Source organism: Sinocyclocheilus anshuiensis, unplaced genomic scaffold, assembly GCF_001515605.1.
Source record: "Sinocyclocheilus anshuiensis isolate Anshui unplaced genomic scaffold, SAMN03320099.WGS_v1.1 scaffold679, whole genome shotgun sequence".
NCBI lineage: Eukaryota > Metazoa > Chordata > Actinopteri > Cypriniformes > Cyprinidae > Sinocyclocheilus > Sinocyclocheilus anshuiensis.
In genome coordinates, this window is record NW_015552592.1 from 600,289 (window position 1) to 618,887 (window position 18,599).

At 35.2% G+C, this 18,599-nt stretch overlaps 1 protein-coding gene across 1 annotated transcript in view; it reads left to right on the plus strand.

Annotated features, from left to right (window-relative positions):
- Positions 1 to 18,599, plus strand: part of sema3e (sema domain, immunoglobulin domain (Ig), short basic domain, secreted, (semaphorin) 3E) — a 95,121-nt gene that overhangs the window by 73,952 nt on the left and 2,570 nt on the right. The window contains exons 6-17 of the mRNA XM_016456472.1: positions 5,166 to 5,262; positions 6,174 to 6,290; positions 9,109 to 9,251; positions 9,780 to 9,894; positions 11,690 to 11,759; positions 11,873 to 12,017; positions 12,769 to 12,991; positions 14,323 to 14,414; positions 14,522 to 14,563; positions 14,914 to 15,080; positions 16,971 to 17,038; positions 18,377 to 18,504. Coding sequence (XP_016311958.1) covers positions 5,166 to 5,262; positions 6,174 to 6,290; positions 9,109 to 9,251; positions 9,780 to 9,894; positions 11,690 to 11,759; positions 11,873 to 12,017; positions 12,769 to 12,991; positions 14,323 to 14,414; positions 14,522 to 14,563; positions 14,914 to 15,080; positions 16,971 to 17,038; positions 18,377 to 18,504 — 1,407 coding nt within the window. The remainder of the gene's footprint in view (positions 1 to 5,165; positions 5,263 to 6,173; positions 6,291 to 9,108; positions 9,252 to 9,779; positions 9,895 to 11,689; positions 11,760 to 11,872; positions 12,018 to 12,768; positions 12,992 to 14,322; positions 14,415 to 14,521; positions 14,564 to 14,913; positions 15,081 to 16,970; positions 17,039 to 18,376; positions 18,505 to 18,599) is intronic.

Below are 18,599 nucleotides of genomic sequence, written 5' to 3' on the forward strand. Positions count from 1 at the left end.
AGAAAGGAAAACTTGAAATCGCATCATATGACCCCTTTAACCATTCACATTCTGACATTTTGCTTATGTAGGTGATGCAGGTTTGAGTCCAGTCTGCAACGTATCTTGATCACTTGCCGCCTCCTTTCTCACCCAAACATCTTCCTGTCATTCTCTCTAACGAAGAGGCAAAACCCCAACAATAATAATGTAAAAGTGACAAAAAATACTCCTGACAGCACTTTCTTTCTGAAGCAACTTTAACACTCTTCAACCGCCTGTGGTGAAAGCCTGGTCTCCAGAGAGACAGACAGAGTTTGTTTTACTGTGTGCGACAGGAAGTTTTATCATTTGCACTCTGTTAAAATCTCCAACCAAACATCCAGACAAGCGAAAACAAACATCTCCATCCTCCCAGGAGAGCCCCAGTCAAATTATAGAGCGGCTAATCATAGAGAAGCGAGCTTTATTTGAAGGAACAGGCAAGAAGAAAAGAGCAAAGACAAGACGTTTATTTGAAGGAAACCGAGGATCTGGATCGTGGCAGGCGGCCTACAGGCTTTCTTTCACAATTTTGGAGGTTTCAAGATGGAGAATTCCCTTTCCACCTCGTTCCCACTTTTTATCCCAACTAGGTTCAGAAATCGGCACTCATGGCTGGGAATAGGAAGCATGTCTGGCTCCCTGACCCTCCGGCAGAGGTGAAGGAGAGAGCCACGGGCGTTATGGGAGCCATAGGCAGGAGATCAGAGAGGGTTTAATTAGAGGAGACAGGCTTCAGCGGGGTGCCTGATAACTCCAGTGCTGAGCTGCAGGCCTCCAGCACACGCCTCAGTCTGGAACAGCTACACCCTAAACACTCAGAGACATTAATGAGACTCATACGAGACACATATGCATCCGTGCACGTAAGATATGGGCTTCGCATTCAGATATACACACAGCGACGAAGATGGATACACATACCTGCACAATTATACACACACTCTGCCCTGGAGTGCTGGGATGACATGTTGCAGATGTAGCTATGATGACAGGAAAGACTGATAAAGTTACGGAGACACAGAGCAGAACCGGAGAGAGCGAGTGAGAGGCGTGCACACGTACCCATAAGCGAATGGCCCAGCATGCATTCCTTCTCTAATATCGGGAATATAAGCACCGGTCCGGCCCTTTGCGCCCATACGCACATCACCTGACACATCACAGCACACCGTTCCCTCTCACTGTCTCCTCTTTCACCAAAACCCTGCTTTTTCTCATGGGCTTTACACATACTTTTATATACTAATACACCCACATCATACCTCACTCACATCTTAACAGAATAAACACATAAAACGCTGTTCTGAAACATAGTGAGAATCCTAATATATAATATAATATAATAACATGCATGTTAATCACAATGAAACTAAAATGTATTATAGTTTAAATGTAACATTTCTGCATTTGGCAGATGCTTTATTTTTTCAAACTGACTTTGATTGCATTCAAGGTATGTTTTATCAGTTCTTGCTTTCCCTGGGAATCGAACCCATGACCTTTGTGCTGCTAGTGCATGTCATGCTCGACTTTTTGAGCTACAAGAAGGCTGAAAGTAAATTAAATGCAATTAGCTGAACTTCTTCAGCTTTAGAGTTCTTTTTTGATCCACTTAAATATTTCTTAATTTGTCATTTCATAATTCTATTATCTTCGAAAAATTGTACTGCCGAATGTACTGACAAGCATTTATGGTATGTCATTTATTTAAATATATATTTTAGCTATACATCTGTATTGATGATGTTGCAATTTCATACATTTAAAATATATCAACTTTAAATGTAATATCAAATAACACTGTAATCAAGTGCTTCACATATGCTTTAATATGTTAGTCAATCAAAATAAGTGTACTTCTTTAAACCACTGCAACAGATTATTAAAACAATGATTTAAAATACACTTAATAGTACAGATTTTTAATTTGACATTTTTATAAAGTGCACTTTATCTGCAAGTACAGTTTTTAAAATATACATTTAAGATTTGAAATCCACTACAAGTGCACATTTAGTACAATTAAGCACAATTCTTTTTCACAGGGAATGTAATGCAAGATGAGGCAGAAGAAATACTATTAATATAAATTAATTTCTTTCCATTTAAAAAAAATATATAATTAAGTCGAATTAAAATTGCTTGATTGGTATTTGTGTGTGCCGTGTATTTTTGCTTGTTAACTGTGTATAATTGTTTTATAATTGTTTATTATCTTTGGTTTATAACTTATAAGTACATATAATTGGGCGTTTAAGACATTGCTTAAATCTTTCTGCTGTGATGATTACCCCAAACTTTTTCTTCTGCTTGAGCCGTCTGAACAGACCTGTTGGACATCATGTAACAGCTCAGAAATAATTATGTATTCATATAACTATGCTTAAAAAAATAATATATTGTTGTTGGAAAATAAACACATTGTAAAATAAAATGTTATATTTTATTATTAATATTTAATACATTATTACACACTAATAAATAATATTATAAATTATTAATGTGCACTTTTTCAGCTTTCAGTTTGCAGTTCACTTGGTTTTGAACCAGCCCTTTGCACACATCACATAGTTCAGTTCAATTCAAGTTTATTTCTATAGCGCTTTTCACGACACAAATCGTAGCAAAGCAGCTTTACATACAATTTTAAGTTTATTTAGGAGTAGGTTATTAGTGGTGACTATGGCAGAAATGTACAGTAAGAATCATGCAGTTAGTTACAAATGCCATGTAATCAAACAGACGGTGAGCACTATTAACTGCAATGATTATATGTTGCGATTAAACTTGGGGATTACGATTAAACGTTGCGATTAAGCAAAATTTGGTAGTTTTATATGTTGTTCCAGGGTTAGCATCATATGAGGTCCACCAACACTCATTTTTGGTATTCTGCGGCTGTCAGTTTCAGGTGATCTCTCACCTAACATTTCATCCCTCCTGACAATACGCAACACGATCACCAAACCTCATGAAAATCTGAACCATGTGTCCTTCCACAAGGTGTGCATGTGAGTTTGTGTTTTTGACTCATCAGCCATAAGGTGTGCTGATTATCATGTGAATCTCGATCCGTTTCATCTCATCTATGCCACAAATGTTACTTCAGGCACATCATCTGCTCGAGCAGATATGCACATTCACAACCATGTGTGCTGACCACAAGCGCTGATGCTATCTGTCTGGTGATCACAAGACTGTGTTAAGTAAGATTTGTACGTTCGCAAAGGACCTTACGGCCCCTCGGCATAAACCAGCGCGTCAACCACAGCCAACCTTTATGATTTACTGTATATCCATAATTCTCCCATGTAACGGCACGCTTCATAAAATGAAACTGAAGTTATGGGTTTGGCTAAGGATTTATTTCCATTCCTGCTTCGTATGAAGTAATGATTGGAAAAAATCGTCTACCTGCGGAAAGAGTAGAAGAACAATCCTAAGACAGAAAATGATGGATGGACTGGTGTTACATGTCTGGTGTTTGTTTCTCCAGGATCACACGGTGTGAGAACACATAAATCAAGCTAGTGAAAGCCTGTTCTGCGACACATGTTGCACGGCTTATACCGTCACCTTCTGGTAAAAGTGAGCTTTGCAATAAGGGTAGAGAGAAAGTGATTCTTCAAAGGGATTTTCATGTGGGGAAGGACTTGGATGTGTGCGCTCCAATCTCATTTTACCCTCCATTGCTTCACCTGGATGTTATATTTCCCCTGAGACTGCAAGAAATGCAGTGAAGGCCTGTGTGTTATTTGATGAAAAGCTACTGTAATATACACTGATACTGATGTGTCAATACAGTACATTATACTCTATGATGCTAGTTGCCCGCAGGCTGATTGATTATTTTCACTGTTTTTTGTTTTTTTTTGCTGCAATGCTAAGAACTGCAGACTTTGCAGTGTCAGATTTCTATTTTGTCTACCCTGCTGAAAATACCAGCTTACACCAGCATGACTCTCCATGCTGTTCACCAGCAAAACTAATAATGAAGCTGCTCGACCAGCAGGATCTTTCTGTTGAAGCTGGTTGACCAACTCTCACTGGTTAAGCTTTTTAGGAACCTAGAGGGGACGCCAGCATATCAGCAAGTCATGCTGGGGATCTCATGCTCAAGCACATAAAAACACAACCTATGCTGGTGATGGACAGGTGGCATTTTGAGTGGGAATACTGTCATGAGAAAATTAAGCCAAACGTTAATGCTTGGGGGAATAACTTTATTTTTCCTTCTGTTAAATAAGAAAAATAATTGATTATTTATTTATTTATTATAATCATTAAAGATGATCAAAGGAATAATAAACAACTATTATTATTATTATTATTATTATCATTATCATTATTATTATTATTGTTATTATTATTATTATTGCTAATATTACTTGAAACATCAATAAATCATCCAAATCATGTTTTACTTAGGCCAATAATGTTATTGTAAATATATTGTATATTTAGAATAGTTAGTAAATTTTATTTTATTAGTCTGAAAAGCATTGTGTTCATGAAAGCTTCTTAATAAACAATAAATGTATGTATATATTTATTTTATTGATGTTTTATTTGTAGTATTGTTATTACAAAAGCACAAAACAAAAGCACAACGTATGCTGGTGATGAGCAGATGATATTTTGAGTGTGAAAATGTCGTTAAAACATTATTTTTGATGGAATAACAAATTTATTACCTAATTTTTCTGTTAAACCAGCTGATTGATTGATTTAATACTACTGTTACAATTATAATTGTTGTTTTTATTATTATATAGGTTATTTAGCGAACAACATATTATTGGTGTTATTATTATTATTATTATTAAATATAATTGTATTACTCCCTATTTATGACAGGTTCTTGATAGCTAAATTGTATTTTATTAAACAAAGAACAACTCTATTATTATTATTAAAAATAATTTTATTACTCACTGTTTATAAAAGGTTCTTGATAGATAAATTGTATTTTATTCGGCAAAGAACAAATTTAATATTATTATTCATCATTATTATTATTATTATTCATTCAGTCTTTATTATTATTATTATTATTATCATTCATTCATAAAATATTTCTTCATAAATAAAATAAAATAAAAAAAAAAATATATATATATATATGTGTGTTTGTGTTCCAGCTGGAAGGAGAGTTCAGGTTGGAGTCTGATCACATAGAGAGTGGCAGAGGAAGATGTCCATTCCATCCCAACAGCCCTTCAGCATCCACTATGTACCGTAAGCATTCATCCGTTCCTGCATCTTTCTCTTCTGTCCTCCATCCTTTAATAGTCTTTTCCTCCTTTTATTGACATCCAAATACATTTCATCCCATTATGCCTTTATTTTTCTGTAGCTTCCCCCCCCCCTCCTTTTCATCTTGATGTTCAGAATGTGTGTGTTCTTGAGTTTTGAAAGGAAGCAAGTGCATTTTGAGCCAGGGGCCACCGAGCACGAAAGCTCTTCATAACACACTTCAGCTCCAGCCCTTCAGAGCGCTCATTCACGAGGCAACAGGGATTTGATTGAAGGGAAATTGAGAGATGAATTTGATGACTTCCTCTCTGACAGCAGCTGCAGACTGTTTTCAGCTGGGTTATTCATTTAGTCTCTCCCAGCCGGCCCAGCATCAGGATCGTTCATAATAAAGAATGTTTAGATGCTAAATTGAATATGCCCATTAGATCATTACATCGTGACTTACTGCAGGATTTATTACTCACTGGTGAAAGAGAGGCAGTTATTTACAGTGTCTGCGGTGCCACCTAGTGGTATCTCAATATATGACAAACACATTACAAGAGCTGTTATGCATTACCTTAAGACAGTGTTCAGGGATGCAACGTTTGTCATTAAATATTGATGTATATTATTGTGAAATGCCATGTGAAATATGAAATCATAACATTACTGAACTGATTTAAAACGTACCAGTTTTAAGTGAGATTTTTCTTTAAGTTAATATATTGAAACTGAATAAATAAATAACTGCTTAAATTATTTAAACGCTTGACAAAACACTTCAGCTTTACAGTATTAAATCCAATAAGCATCTCAATTTTATTCCATAATACTGATTTAATTTCCCTCTCTCTCTCTCTCTCTCTCTCTCTCTCTCTCTCTCTCTCTAAATCATGTTTGATTGACAGGTGGGGAGTTGTTTGTTGGCTTGTACACTGATTATTGGGAGAATGATGCCGCTCTATATCGTCTAGGCAACCGCAGTTTCATTAGGACTGAAGTGGGTGACAGACAGCAGCTGAATGGTGAGAGAAAACTGTTGAAAATACAAGCACTTTGTGTTGCAGATAATGCTTCCTGGTGTCCTCAAGAAGTTGTTGTTTAATCTAGCTTTAACCAGCAACACTTATTTGGTCAGCTGGCTTCACCAAAAAGACCATGCTGGTTTGCAAGCTTTGAAACTGAGCTTGTCAACCTATAAACCACACAAAATTTGAACTACAGTGAAGCTAGTAGTTATTTACATGAAGGGTTTTTTTTTTTTTTTTTTATAAAGTTTGGGATCAGTAAGATTTTTAATGTTTTTAAAGACGTTTCTTTCGCTCATCAAGGCTGTATCTATTTAATCAAAAATACAGAAAAAAAAATAGTGAAATATTGTTGCAAATTAAAATAACAGTGTTCTGTTTTAATATACTTTAAAATACAATTTAATTCCTGTGAAGCAAAGCTGAATTTTCAGCATCATTACTCCAGTCTTCAGTGTCACATGATCCTTCAGAAATCATTTTAATATGCTGTTTTATAATCAGTGTTGGAAACATTTGTGCTGCTTAATATTTTTGGGACCTGTGATTCTTTTTTCAGGATTCTTTGCTAAATAAAAAGTTAAAAAGAACAGTGTTTATTCAAATATAAATGTTGTGTTACAATATACACTACTATTCAAAAGTTTGGGGTCAGTAAATTATTTCTTTCTCTTTTTTTTTAAGAAATTAATACTTTTATTTAACAAGGATATGTTAAATGGATAAAAAAGTGATATTAAAAACTTCTATTGTTAGAAAAGATTTCCATTTTGAATAAATGCTTTTCTTTTTAACTTTTTATTCATCAAAGAATCAAAGAAAAAAGTATCACTGGTTCCAAAAAATATTAAGCAGCATAACAGTTTCAACACTGATAATAAATCAGATTTTCAGAATGATTTCTGAAGGATCATGTGCCACTGAAGAAATGTGTCACAGAAAGAAATTATATTTTAAAGTATATTAAAATAGGAAACCAATATTAGAAATTGCAATAATATTTCACAATATTACTGTTTTTTAGTATTTTTGATCAAATAAATACATCCTTGATGAGCATAAAGAGACATTAAAAATCTTACAGATCCCAAACTTTTGAACGGCAGCGTATAGCTACTGGATATAAAACGATCATACACATAAATGTGCATACATAGAATCAAATAGAGCAATAAAGTAGAATTCAAGATTGATGTACAGTTCATCATGTGTGTGGTTTAGAGAGGCCTGCGACATCCTGCTGTCTGTGAACTGGTTTAATGCTTCCCTTTGCTGTATATCGCCTCCTGCAGCCGTACGAGTGATCTGGCCTTCAGCCCAGACCAGCGAGAGTGATGCTTTTACCATGCGTATCACTGTAGCAAGGCTTGTGGCCTCATTGTAGGTGCAGTTAACACATCAGCTCCACGCCAAGTGTGACTGAAGATATATTCACAATGGCGTACTACTGCTATTTTTGCAGTATGCACAGAATCCAACTGTATATGTGGATAGAATGCATAGATGATCTTCAACAATTGCCAGAATGTGCATTTAAGAACAGATAGTTTTGACTTCAATTCTGATTGGCTGATGCATGAATTAAGCTTTTGTATTCATTCTGAAGATAGCCTGAGTGTGTCAGACAGATGTTAAAAATATGGCATTCTCTCACACTTCTCACATGTGATTCTCACCCCTGCTGTGATGCATTAATCATACAGAGAGAGGTGTTTGACATGTACCATCCATCTCTCTAACATCCATTCAGACATTATAAACCACGGTCAAATACCATCACATCCTTAGGTCACCTGCTCGATAACATTCGAGTGCGTAATGCAGAGTGTAGAGCACGACTCCATGGAGACTTTTACATTTTCTGTGTGCACTAAATAGTCTGGGGTTGAGTTCTGTTCATGTTTTGAATGCAGTTAACTGGTGTTAAGTGTTCTCGCTGCTGACTCATGAAGCGCTGAAGATCTAATCCCACTCACATTCACTGCACAAAGCTGTAGTGGCCTCCGACATGCGGATCACACTGAATAATAAGATAGTGGATTTATTCATATTTGATTATATAAGGCAAATGCATTTTAAAATGCACATTAAAATGACAGATTTATATCCTATACATGTTGTTTTGCATGTTAAAGCTACATTTTCAGCATTCATTACTCCAGTCTTCAGTGTCGCATGATCTTTTAGAATCATGATCGTTCTAGTATTTTTGTGGAAACCGTGATTTTTTTTTTTTTTAGCATTCTTTAGTTTAATAGACAATTTTTTTTTTTACTTTGTAACATTATAAATGTCTTTAATGTCACTTTTGATCATTTGAATGCATCCTTGCTGAATAAATGGGTTTTGAATGGTAGTGTATAAATATTGAGCAGCAACAAACGGTTTTTAACATTGATAATAAGAATCATTGTTAATAATTGAGCATCAATAATAATAATTAATACATTGATAGTTTTCACATAAATATTAAACAGTGTTTTAGCTACTGTATAATAATAATTGCTTCCTGAGCAGCCAATCCCAATATTAGAATGATTTCTGAAGGATTACGAGACTGGAGCGATTATGCTAAAAATCCGGATTTGCCATCAGAGAAAATATTTTAAATATATTTAAAACTTTTTAAATATTTCAAAATATTTACTGTATTTTTTTGATTCAATAAATGCAACCTTGGTGAGCAGAAGAAGCTTCTTTCAAAAACATGAAAAAAAAAAGCCAAACTTTTACCAGTATATACAAGTGTGTGTTTCTGTGTAATTCTAACACAATCTCGTTATATATATATATATATATATTTTTTTTTCCCTAGAGCCCAAGTTTGTGGGTTCGGCAGTGATCCCTGACAATGACGATCCTGCTGATGATAAGGTCTACTACTTCTTCACAGAACGAGTGGCCAACATAGAAGGAGGAAACAAAGCCGTTTACACCAGAGTGGCCAGAGTCTGTGCGGTATGATACCAAAAACATGCTTGTTTAGATCTTTGAATCAAATTAGTCTTGTTTAGCATTCAAAAGCATGATCTATAATGCTTACCGAAAGCGTTCACTTAGCTTTCCTCTTCATCTCAATAGCATATGCAGGACCCCCTATACTCATAGGAAACCAGTTTTTTTTTTCCCATAAATGTCAATGATGTCAACACTGATTGTGTGGCTTCATTATGGCTATCCAGTGACATCAAAAGCAACAGAGAGGGAAACTACAGTTTAAGCAACTTCTGGCAAAACATTATAATGTAATGAAATGCTTGCAAAAATTTAGTCAAAATACACAAGTTTTCAATGAAAAACAAAGTTTTTGCTCCCATAATGGTGCACATTTTGCTCCATAGCAACATCAGCCAGCAGGGGATTCATTTCTGAAGCTAACCAGCCAAGGACTGGCCAATTACTTTTTGTCTTTGTCAAATTCTTGTGCTGCAAGCACCCATGGGTCAGGTAAAATTAAGTGTCTTTTTATCTCTTCCCTTCTGTCAGAATGACCAGGGTGGTCAGAGGATGCTGGTAAACAGATGGAGCTCTTTCCTGAAGACTCGATTGATCTGCTCAGTGGCTGGACCCAACGGCATTGACACACACTTTGATGAACTCAGTAGGGGACATTCTTCTTTCTGTCTTCCTCTCCAGTGGTCTTTTTCATGCCTGTCTAAAACCATGAAAGTATTTCACCTTCTACTTCATCATGGGATGTGGATTTTTGCTGATAATTGCAATTTGTAAAGATAATGCAAGATGTTATGAAACCTAATTTGTGCACTTTCTCTCCGCGTGAAAACTTCGTAGCTTATGATATGGAGAATTACCAGTACTAGGTCTAAAATTGTGTTTTTGATGTGTACTGTAAGCATTTTGAACATCTCAGTCTCGTCTTATTCTGTAGTGCAAGGGATTGTGTGTAATATTAGCCCATAAAACTTGCACATATACATACATGGAAATAAAATAGCATTTTGCATTTGGCAGACGCTTTTATCCAAAGCGACATACATTGCATTCAAGGTTTTCAGTTCTTAGCATTGCTAGTGCCTTGCTGTTTGAGCTGCTGTAAAATGAACCATGAACAGTATGTCATCTGGTTAGCTCTGACATATTTGTGATGCAATACCCTAATATTGCTTACTACTGTATATAGAGAAGATAGTATGCAACTTTTGATATAACTCTTGTGTTGGTAATATACAGAGGAAGTCACCGTCCTGAGCAGTATCTGGAATCCATCAACGTAGGGCCGCTTGACTGAAATGTCCACAATTGCACAAAAAGAAGAAAAACTGCAGTTTTAGCCTCAGATGAGCCGTTTCTTCCAGCTCGGTGATTTTATTCATCATATGCCTCAGAGCAAAACTGCTGATGAATCAGTTTTTGGTCTTCACATTTTGCCTTTCGCTAAAGAGATTTCATCAGGTATCCATCCATCCAACCATCTGTCCATCCGGATGAATTTACAATAGATCTCACAGCATAAGCCAGCTGTGTGAATTGAAAATCTAAACCTGTTTAACCATCACCAAACTTTGTAATCTTGAAGGATCTCTCTGATGGGCCCCTTTGACTTTCAGATGAAAGCTCAATTGTTTCTGCACTGACATCCCATTAAACACCTCATCTGTTCCAAAGATGTAAAGTGCTAGATTCTATATTTATTTGGCATTGATTGTCATTTTTGTTATTCAGTTATATTTTACAAAATGTACAGTATATATTATTTTAATAAATATACAATCATTTTGTTACTACAGATGTATTGTTTGGCTTTGTGTAAAGAAACTTTCTTTTTTTTATGCAGTTGGCAGATGATTTTATGCAAAGCGACATGCATTGCATTCAATTTTGATCAGTTCCTGATTTCCGTAGGACTTGAACCCTCTTGGTGTTTTATCTTATTGATATCTTCTTACAATCACAAAACAAAAGAACAGTTTAAAAATGTAAACAAAATCTAATAATTAATAATGTAATCATACAAATGCAACATTCAAATAAATATTTCTTTAAATAATTTAATATTAAAAAAAACAAGTACCAAATCAGTATTTATATTCAATATTTAATTTGTTGGATATGTGAATGTTTTTATATTAAGTTAATATATTAACTTAAAATCTCAGGTAGTACCTCATATAAATATTTTAGTTCAAAGAATTTCGGCTGCCGAAAAAGTTGAGAAATATCTTTTATCTCCAGGAAATGAATTTCAAACACTCATTCACCTGAATTAACATCCTTTCCTATTAAACAATCCCTAACCCTTACTCTAAACCAGAGGGCACTGATTAATGATGTTGTTCCAGGTCCAAAAAAAGGATGTTGATCCTGAAAATCATGCTTGGCACAAATTCAGGTTTATTTGATGATTTGACACTGTGTGTGTCTATGTGTTATTTTAGAGGATGTGTTCGTGCTACGGAAGAAAGATGAGAAAAATCCAGAGATCTTTGGTCTGTTTAGCACCACCAGGTAGGTGAGGTCACATGTGTCACTGAACAGAGCAATGTATACTTTTATATTCTCAGTTTATTTTGGCAAACAGCAGCCTGGATGCTCATCTCCATCTGTTTTTTTTCACTCAGTGCCGTCTTTAAAGGATATGCAGTGTGCATGTATAACATGGAAGACATCCGTGCGGCGTTTAACGGGCCTTTTGCATACCGAGAACGAACTGACCACCACTGGAAGGTGTACGATGGCAGGGTCCCCTACCCACGACCTGGATCGGTGAGTAATATTTGCTCCATCAGTCGCTTTGTGTCATCTTTTTGTTATATCAGAAATCCCAGTGTACAAAATGCTTACACCTCTGACACACGGCTTCATTTGGAGGCCCACTTGAGTGAATGTTGAATTTTGGATCTTATTTCTTTAGACACACAAAATCTCTCATGGCAGATGAGTCTATTTTCAGCATGACTGTGCACATCACTATTCTCCTCGAGCGTGTCATGCCAATTCTTTAACGTTAATGCCTGAAACCGAGCACTTACGGAGGTACTGTGAAATCGAGGCGTGGTCTGAATTATAATTATCTGATATGTGCTGATTAATGTCCTTCTCTGGCTATTTATCTCCAGCTGATAAAAGAGTAAGATTGGTTTCCAATAGTTAGTAATGAGATGTAATTCAAAGTCATTTTCTCTGGTGTGTTATTGAAGAATCAGAGTACATCCATTGTTCACATTTCAGAATTTGTCGCAATTCTTCACTTTCCATGTGCGGTTATTCTTGGGAAAAGCATATGGGGAAAAAAAGTACGTCTTTGACAGCTGACCTTTTAAAAGGCAATTTGGTAGCTTTAGTCGTGCGCCGCGGGATTTCTGATTAGTCTCTTGTTCTAAAAGGTTATAGCAGCGAGAAGCGGGTGAACTATTCTCAGATCAGGAGCAACAAAATGAAAGACCTGACAGGCTTTCGTGACTTGGAGAACTCTGTTCATGTTGTACGCATATTTACTGATTTTGGTCTCTCACAGTGTGCCAGTAAGATAAACGGAGGCCAGTTTTCCAGTTCAAAGGAGTATCCGGATGAGGTCCTGCGTTTTGTGCGTTCCCATCCCTTCATGTTCCAGGCGGTGCAGCCCGTTCACAGGCGGCCCATTCTGCTGGACACTGAAGGAGGACGTAAACTCACACAGCTGGCAGTGGACCGGGTGGAAGCCGAGGACGGACACTACAATGTTCTCTTCATTGGGACTGGTATTCAATTTTAGTACCTATATTTTCTTTTACACCTGATTTGCCACAGTCATAGGCTTTATGTAATTGTTGCTTGTGTCATACTAAATGTTTGCAGTAGCTTATTTTTTATGTTTTGCTTTTTAAAGGAACATAACAATAAACTATTATTATTTTATTTGATCTCTAGTGTACAAAATCCCTAAAATCAAAATTGAAGTTTTGTAGCTTTAAGGCCAACTATAAGCTAGCGTATTTCTAAAAAGTTGACAATTATTTTAGAAGATATACACTAACGTTTGGAGTTTGTAAAATTATTTATTATTTATTTTTTGCAAGAAATTAATACTTTTGTTCAGCAAGGATGCATTCGATTTATCAAAAGTGACAGTAAAGACATTTTAATTTTACGAAAGATTTCTCTTTCCAATAAATCCTGTTCTGTTGAACTTTGTTCATCAAAGAATCCTGAAAAATGTGGTTGCCACAAAAACAAAAACACAAAAAAAAACAGCTCAACTGTCCAACATAATAATTATTATACTGAACAGATAATAAAAATAAATATTACTTCAGCATGAAATCAGCATATGTGACCCTGGACCACAAAACCAGTCATAAGGGTCCATTTTTTTATAAATCAGTAAGCTTTCTGTTGATGTATGGTTGGTTAGGATAGGACAATATTTGACCGAGATGCAACTATTTGGAAATCTGGAATCTGAGGGTGCAAAAAAAATCAATATTGAGAAAATCGCCTTTACAGTTGACCAAATGAAGTTCTTAGCAATGCATATTACTAATCAAAAATGAAGTTTTAATATATTTACAGTAGGAAATTTACAAAATATCTTCATGGAACATGATCTTTACTTAATATCCTAATGATTTTTGGCATAAAAGAAAAATCGATAATTTTGACCCATACAATGTTTTTTTGGCTTATTGCTACAAATATACCCCAGCGACTTAAGACTGGTTTTGTGGTTCAGGGTCACATCTTAGAATGATTTCTGAAGGTTCATGTGACACGGAAAACTGGAGAAGTAACGATGCTGAAAATACAGCCATTACAAGAATTACGTTTTAAAATATGTTAAATCATCAGAAAACAGTCATTTAAAATTGTACAAATGTTTCACAATATTACACTCTTTACTCTATTGTTGATCAAATAATTGCAGCCTTGGTGAGCATACGACTCTGCTAAAAAAAAAAAAAAAACACATTACAAACACGTTTCAGAAAAAAATAAACAGATTAAAATAATAATAATAATAATAATAATAATAATAATACATAAAATGTATTTTATAAGTAAACAATTCTGGTCCTCTCTCTCTTTAACCCAGATAATTCTGTAGTATTAAAAATGATCACAATCTACAACAAAGAAGCCGACACAGTTGAAGAAGTTCTTCTGGAGGAATTGCAAGTTTTCAAGGTTATCAGAAGTCCTTTGGGTGACTTTTTATCTTTATATTGAAACCATTTCATTTCCGTTCCAAAACAATCTTCACACTAAACCCTTTTTTTCCCTTCTCATTCTAGGTCCCTGTTCCTATTACAGAGATCCTCATCTCTACCAAGCGAGTAAGACTTTCTCAGTTGGTCCTCACAGACACTCTAGTTTTCCACCTGGAGATGGTGGTATTGAGTAAACTTTTCATGCATGAGTGATCATCTTGATACCAATGGCAAATCCAGCCTTTATAACAAGTCAGATGCTTCATAGATAATTATTAATTCTTGCAGTCATTAGTAAATATTATGAATCAAATATGAGCATCTTTTCTTCTGTGTTATTACTGTAATATTTTCAATGCACACAAATAATTGTAGAAAGATTTTATCTGCATCATTATGCTAACGTGGTGATTTGGACGTAATGGTATTCATCACATGTAACAAAGCAGTTGACAGCAGTGTTTGTGTCTCCATAGCACCAACTGTACGTGGGCTCTGAGCTGGGTGTAACACAGATCCGTGTGCACCAGTGTGGGCTGTACGGTTCAGCCTGCGCTGACTGCTGCCTGGCCAGAGACCCCTACTGTGCATGGGACGGGTTCACATGTTCCCGATACTACCCTGCTGGGCTCTATACAAAAAGGTACGAGCAATTTCATAAAGATATATAGTAAATGTATAGCTTATATATTAAGTCAAGTCATATTTATTTATACTGAACAAAATTATAAACACAACACTTTTGTTTTTGCCCCCATTTTTCATGAGCTGAACTCAAAGATATAAGACTTCTTCTATGTACACAAAAGGCCTATTTCTCTCAAATATTGTTCACAAATCTGTCTAAATCTGTGTTAGTGAGCACTTCTCCTTTGCCGAGACAATCCATCCACCTCACAGGTGTGGCATATCAAGATGCTGATTAGACAGCATGATTATTGCACAGGTGTGCCTTAGGCTGGCCACAATAAAAGGCCACTCTTATATATATATATATATATATAAAATATAGATAATTATATTCAAATTTATTTTAGAATTATTCAGATTAAGTTATACTTAACATCGTCTCATTACATAGATATGAATAGTAGAAATTGCACAACTAGAAAGCGTCCAAATAGCTAATTTTGAACAATGTATCTTTTATTTGAAATCTAATGCAACTATTTAGTAATTTTTGTTGAAATAAATGTAGATTTGCTGGTTTGAGATTTTGTCATGTAATGTAATAATATTCATATTTATTTGTTTATTTATTTATGTATTTAAAGTTTAAATACTTTTTAGTGCCATTGAATTTAAATGTATTATTATTATTATTGTTGTTGTTGTTAAAGGGGTCATATGATGCTGCTAAAAAAACATTATTTGGTGTATTTGGTGTAATGAAATGTGTTTATGCAGTTTAAAGTAAAAAAAACACATTACTTTCCACATACTGTACATTACTGTTTCTCCTCTATGCCACGCCTTTTTGAAACGCGTCGATTTTTACAAAGCTCATCGGTCTGAATAAGCGAGTGTGCTCTGATTGGCCAGCTATCGAAAAATTGAAATCGCATCATATGACCCCTTTAATAATAATAATAGGTCATTTTATTAGCTACTATTTATAAATATTTATAATAATATTACATGTTATTTTATAGATTTATTGCTTACAGCAAATAAATAATTTGTTCTTAATTGTTTAGGCTATTAATGTAGATTTTAATGTTCTCCAAGGATGGCAATCTTTTCCTTTAAACCTCTTTTAGTAGAAGTCACTACATCATATGCCTCTTAACATTTAATCTTTTAATCTTAAACAAACACACTAAAATAACTTGCTCATTTGGCAGGTCCGTGCATAAAACTGCTCTGTAAATATAAGTCTTGGACTGGTACACTGGTCTTGACATTTGGAAAAGATTATGTGTTTTATTTCCATGTCTTGCATTGCAAAATTAGGTTATTAATGCATTTCTTGATTAAGCAACTTTTTTAGTCCACAGTTTCGAGCTTGTCAGAATGTGTATGTGCACCATAATCTCGTTCGCTTTCCAACCCAGTGTTTCCATTAGTGTGCTCAGTGAACTTGGAGAGTGTGTGTTTTTGTGAGAGCTCTTTTTATGTTTCACTTAGCCGCAGGGTAGTGCGTGTGTGCTTGTGTGCCGAGCGTATCGGAGCAAAGGGCGAGTGGAAGTGTTTCCCTAATCCTGACTCAAAGGCCTGTCAGCTGTCTCAGTGTGGTCATCAGTCTGAGCTTGTTAGCGATTGATGCTAACACCTCTCACCCATATTAATACCCATCACACGCTCACTTTGTATGCAAAGCCAGACAAGTTGCGCACAATCGGCACCAAATGCCTGTCATAGTCATTGCTCATAGAGTACGGACAAAAACCAGAGCGAGTCTGATTGAATTTCTGTCACCTCCCTGTGCTGTTACACACCTTGGGCAGCAGGATGATATTATGACAATTGCAGGCAGACATGCGGGCTGTGTCTGGGTTATATCAATGTCTCATTTTTCTCTTTTATTCTATAGGCGCTTCAGACGGCAAGACGTCCGCCATGGCAACGCGGTTCAGCAGTGCAACGGGCTTCAGCTTAGCGGTATGTTCTGGCCAGAGCTTGATCAATGGAGGATATTAGAGTCTTAGAAGCTTTATAGAGAAAAATGAGGCGGATGAGATCTGTGAAAGTTGAAGAGGTCAGAGTACAGTTAATGAGAGTTTCTGGCACTTTATGCACAGATGGTGCTTTTAAGTTAGCAGACAGACATCCTGTGACAGTGACTGCCCAGTTCCTTTATTCCAGAAATTATTTTTCTCTATTTCATCTCGAATCAAATCTACTTCAAATATAAGCTCTGATATCATTACAACGTTCATTTTGAAGTTAAAAGATAAAAGATATTAATAATAATATTAATAATAAAAACTTTAAATGATTGATTATGGTGGAAAGAACTTTAAGGCATACTGTAACTATAATATCTATAGATATAGATATTGTATATTTATTATTTTATATATTTAGTGACAAAATATTCAAATGTTTTGGGTCAGTGTGCGTTTTAATCTGTCAATCTTTTTTTTTTATAGCACATTTGTGACTCTGGATCACAAAACCAGTCATAAGGGTCAATTTTTTTTTTATTGAGATTTATACATCATCTGAAAGCTGAATACATAAACTTTCCATTGATGTATGTTTTTTTAGGACAGGATAAGATTTGGATGAGATATAATTATTTGAAAATCTGGAATCTGAGGGTGCAAAAAAATCAAAATACTGAGAAAATCGCCTTTAAAGTTGTCCAAATTAAGTTCTAAGCAATGCATATTACTAATCAAAAATTAAGTTTGGATATATTTACAGTAGGAAATTTACTAAATATCTTCATGGAACATGATCTTTACTTAATATCTTAATGATTTTTGGCATAAAAGAAAAATCGATAATTTTGACCCATACAATGTTTTTTTGGCTATTGCTGCAAATATACCCCAGCGACTTAAGACTGGTTTTGTGGTCCAGGGTCACATTTGAAAATAACTAAGGCCGACAAAAGTGAAAACACAGTTAAAAATGAAACAGAAGGTAAAGAAAAAAAAAACTGTAGAAGAATTGTACCCCTGAGCTCCTTTCAATGCAATATATAAAAAAAATCTCTATCCCTTGAATACTGACAGTCTCTGTTCACAAGATGCATTCAGATTGTGTGCTTATATACCTGCAGGAGTCTCCGCCATGAGCACCGTATATGGATTTCTTGAATGTAAGACTGTGTTGTTTACTGAGAACATAAAAATGAAAACACAATGTCAACAGTTGACACAAGTTTGAATTCTGTTGCAAGATATTGATTGTGTTCGGTGTTGAAAATATCACCTTAAAAGGAATATATTAGACTAGGCTGTTCAGTATGTGGCTATTTTTGTGTTACAGAGGAACAAATCATCTCAGAAAAGCTGGTATATGGTGTGGAGAACAATAGTACCCTGCTGGAGTGCAGACCACGATCACTGCAGGCGTCTGTAACATGGTACATTCAACAGGGCGTGGATATGGAGGAGGTACAAACACATGCATCCAGAATATACAGACTTTTATCATTTTAAATAAAATGTGTTTTATATTATATTATATTATATTATATTATATTATATTA